At 27.4% G+C, this 4492-nt stretch overlaps 2 protein-coding genes across 2 annotated transcripts in view; both read right to left on the reverse strand.

Annotated features, from left to right (window-relative positions):
- LOC107618742 (protein ECERIFERUM 1) overlaps positions 1–4492 on the reverse strand; it is a 39965-nt gene that overhangs the window by 26706 nt on the left and 8767 nt on the right. The window lies entirely within an intron of this gene.
- On the reverse strand, positions 260–3108 carry LOC107618743 (protein ECERIFERUM 1-like). The gene is made up of 4 exons (XM_016320886.2): positions 2805–3108; positions 2228–2535; positions 1289–1384; positions 260–803 (listed from the first exon to the last, which is right to left on the reverse strand). Exons 2-4 carry the CDS (start codon positions 2528–2530, stop codon positions 450–452), a joined length of 753 nt encoding a protein of 250 aa, XP_016176372.1. The 5' UTR covers positions 2531–2535; positions 2805–3108; the 3' UTR covers positions 260–449.

Raw genomic sequence — 4492 nt, forward strand, 5'->3', positions numbered from 1 at the left:
AATTTTAAATCATTATAATTAATTATTATTAATTTTATATTTTAAAAAATAAAATTTAAGTCATTATTAAACAATAATAATTAATTAATATAAAATAAAAGAACTTTAAGTTATTTGGATTAATTTCTTATTATCTTCCAAACATTATAGAATTTCTAACATGGTTCCCATACATACTGTAATTGAAATTTGAAAGGTAACATAAATATATTGATTGAAGTAGATCTCCGGATATACATACATATATAATATATAGATATAGATAACTACGACCAAATATCCAGCCATCATCACTTGCTTATAATTAATTAACTTCAGCACAATACATAGCATACCATACTTAATTTGATTGTAATTAAGAAACGTAAGGCAATAACTACTAGCTGGGAATAATACCCAGCCACAAAGCATTGATTATATTAATTAAGTATATGGGGTAATATAATTAATTAAGTAATTACTGTATGATTAGGGAGATTGAGAGGTTGGAAACCATGTTGAAGAGTTGCATTCCAAACCATGTCAATGTTGTGCATAGTGTAGCCACATTCATGTTCATTCCATGCTTCTAATGAGTGTACTATTCCAGCTATGCGCCATGCACTCATCACCCTCCTTGGCAACCAATCCTCGCAAGAGTGAAGATTTTCAACAGAATTTGGAGCAACCATTGATGGGGTGTAATGGTATGAGCAATCTTTTCGATATTTCTTTGGAGGGAACTGAGAATATGGAATAAATAATGTTCCTTTTGGTGCCTTCATCTCTTCCTCTTCTGTCAATCCTTCTCCCACTAACCATACCTATATACATATCCAATAAAATTCATTCAAATTATTGAAATCTAAGAAACAAGTACCTTGTTGCTTTTCATTGTTGATACATACCTTATTGTATGTTAGTGGAATCAAGTACCTTAGAATAATTTCAACTTATAAGTTGAACATCCAAAAGTAAAAACTGAGTAAATTTGGGTTAAATTTGGGTTATTATAATAAAATAAAGTTTAATTACTTTGTCATTATCTATAATTTTATCGAATTTTTAATTAAATTTTTATTTTTTTAATATATTTTTGTACTATATCAAATTTTGTAATTAAGTATTTGCCATGATAAAAATGTCAAAATCAATAAAATATTTCACTAATTCTAATATTTTTGTCACGGTAAAGAAATTTAATATGATATAAAAATTCAATTAAAAAAAAAGTATATAGGAACATAATAAAAAAATTGATAAAATTATAGGAATCCACAGAATAATTAATCCATAAAATAATTATTACCGTCTGAGTGAAATTTAGGGCAACGACCAAATTAGCTTCAGAGCTGTTAAACGACTTCTTGAGCTTCACATAATCATCCTCATGCATTGTAGCAACCTAAAACAAAGTTAACAGAATAGAGAAGTGTTTAGATTTAAAATCTCAAAATAAATATCATTGCATTGAAAAATTAATGTATTTAAATATTGTATAAAATTTTAAAGGGTAAAATATACTTTTTGTTTCTAAAGTTTAACAAAAGTTTTAAAAATATCCTTAAGTTTTATTTTGTTTCAATTTTGTTTTAAGAAATTTTTATTTGCATCAAATATATTCTCGACGGCTAAATTTTTTAAAAATTTTATTAATTTAAGACCAATCTAACAATAATACATGAAAATTATGCTTTATTTACTTGTGTTGAGAGTTATTTTTATGAAATTGTTATTGAATTGGTCTTAAATTTTATAAAAAAATTAGCCGTCAGGGATATATTTGATGCAAATAAATTTTTTTTTAGATAAAATTGAAACAAAATAAAACTTAAAGATATTTTTAAAACTTTTGTCAAATTTTAGCACCAAAAATATACTTTACCCATTTAAAAAATTTAGATAAGTTATATGCAAATTAAGGATTACTCTTATAGGGTATATTCTGGAGATAGAAATGTGAGTCCAATATAGGACCCAAAAAATTTAAATGCAATGGGTAGGACATTAGCTACTAATTTATGAGTTTAATTATATATCCAAAATATTTTTTATCTAAATACATTAATTTTTGGATAATATACCAAAAACAATGTCCACTGTATATATACATAGAAAATATCTTTAAAGTTTAGAAATATTTTCTGTGTACATATACTATTTTTTAAAAAATTGACTAAGAAAAGTTGCAACATTTATTTTAAAACATAGGGGTAAAAAATCAAGAAAAATTAGAAAGTTGGCTGACCTTAATGCCTTGTTGGCACAATTTGAAGGCAATGGCATAAGCAACCTTATTAAGTTTTCCCCTAAGTAAAACTTGAGTTGTTCCTTTAGGAATAGTGTTAAGAACAAGAGCAACTACAAGGCTGCTTCCATCAACAATTTTCACTTTTAGCTTTGGATGCCTACTAACATATAAGCCTCCATATATGTTGAGTTCTTCTCCTTGATTCATTAGGCCTAGGCTCACCACTTTTGTGCCTTTTTTGTCTGCTTCCAAAATTGCTTCCTCAATCATTTTGTTGATAGCCACATTTTGCCATTGCATCAATATTTTATTTAATATTTATTAATTATTATAATAATTAATAAATATTAAATAAAATAAGTTCTGACTTTTTTTTTATTTTCCTAGCATTACCTTAAAAAATTCAACCCCTTATTAACAATTCAATATACAAAATCAGTTTATATACTAAAATATATTGACTTATAAATGTACCAATCTTTTAATAAACAAATGTTTCAAACTGAAAGAAATAACATATTAATTAGAAGTGCATGTTATTATGTGTAACCCAAAATATCATATTTAGTCATACCTGGACACTGTACTTTGGGATCGCCCAAGTTTGAAGGTTAAGTTTGTCCAATTGGTTCCTCTCAACAATGAAGGTTCGACCATAGACCCATGTGAGGGTCATGGACCACGCTGTCACGGGCCACATCAACCACAAATACCATTTCGTCGCGAAGGGGTTCGAAGCCAAGTACGCAAACCCGAGCCGAAGATGGTAGATCGACTCGGGTTTTGTGAGATGTGTTATATGTACCACTTCTGGTATTTCTTCGCGACGACTTAGCGCTTTGATGTGTAAGTCGTCGGAAGATTTATCAGTGGTGTTGTAGATGTAATCATAGAGTGGCATGAAGAGGGAGTAATTTGTTCTGAACTGGGTGTGGTGCAAAGAATGAAATCTGGGAATAATGTTATACATAATGCATGATTAGAAGAGAAATATTTTTGTTTATTAACAAGTTTATTTTAGAATTCATTAGCTTGTAATCATAGAATGAAATGTTATTTTGAGTAAAATTTACAATTAATTTTAGATAACAAAGCGATGTGTTTCAATAAATAGCTACACATAAAATATGCAGAATATTCCAAATACAAATCAATTCTCACTTTAAATTTTTGATAAAAAAAAAAAAATCAGTCTCTATGTTTTTTTTATAGTAGTAAATCAGTCTCTATGTTATTTAATAAAAATGTAACAGTTGTTAAAAAATTTCAAATAAATTATTCTATATAAACAAATTATTTGATATAAAAATTAATTTATCTAACAAAATACAAGTTTAAAATTGATTTAATGAATAAAATTTACTAAAACTTAAAATGTCATAATACAATTTTTTGAGAACTGACTTAAAATAATACTCCAAAATAATTCTCTTATTAGGAATATCACGTAGATTTTGTCATGAGTTGTTTGACATTAAATCCTATTATAACTGACTTTTTCCCCCTTAAAGGTTAATTTGGTGTATGAGTTGAGATTTATTGGTGTGGCTAGCTAACTCGAGGTTAAATAGTTGTGTGGGGTACATTTTTGTGATTAGGGTTCTTCGTATCTATTTTCTGGTTGTTTATGATATTTTTTAATTCAATAAGTAAAAGATTAATTTGTCGTAGATCGAAGTTTTATTAAGAGTTGTTTGTGATTGGCTAATGAGCTATTGTATACATTAGGCGAAATTAAAATTTTCGACACTTATGTATATTTTAAATATTGATAAATTTATCTACAAAAAAATAAAATTAAAATTATACTTATAAAAAATAAATCTAAACTGATAAAAATATAAAATTACTGAAACACTAAAAAGTTATCAAAAATTTTTAAATTATTTCTTTCACAAACTTTAGTTTTATTTTCAAACTATCCTATCCTTAACCTTGATCAACCTCACCCCTATCCACGTTTATGAATCTCATCACACTTGGCATACATATCAATTAGTGAATTAGAGAGTTCTAGCATCATCCACGTGACCCTTTAAGACATCGCCAGTAACCAAATTCGTGAAAGACACATCCTCTCTCAGAGAACTTTTATCAAACAACTTCCTTGCATCACCCACCCAATTCACCAACATTAGTGTGCATAGCAATAATCGACGTGTGTACTTGGGGATAAGATTGAAGTCCAAACTTGACGATTTGTTAGTGCTCACAATACTCATATATAGAAATAATAGTTTATATTAAATTCTATGACTTATC

This window comes from Arachis ipaensis, chromosome B09, assembly GCF_000816755.2.
Source record: "Arachis ipaensis cultivar K30076 chromosome B09, Araip1.1, whole genome shotgun sequence".
Lineage (NCBI taxonomy): Eukaryota > Viridiplantae > Streptophyta > Magnoliopsida > Fabales > Fabaceae > Arachis > Arachis ipaensis.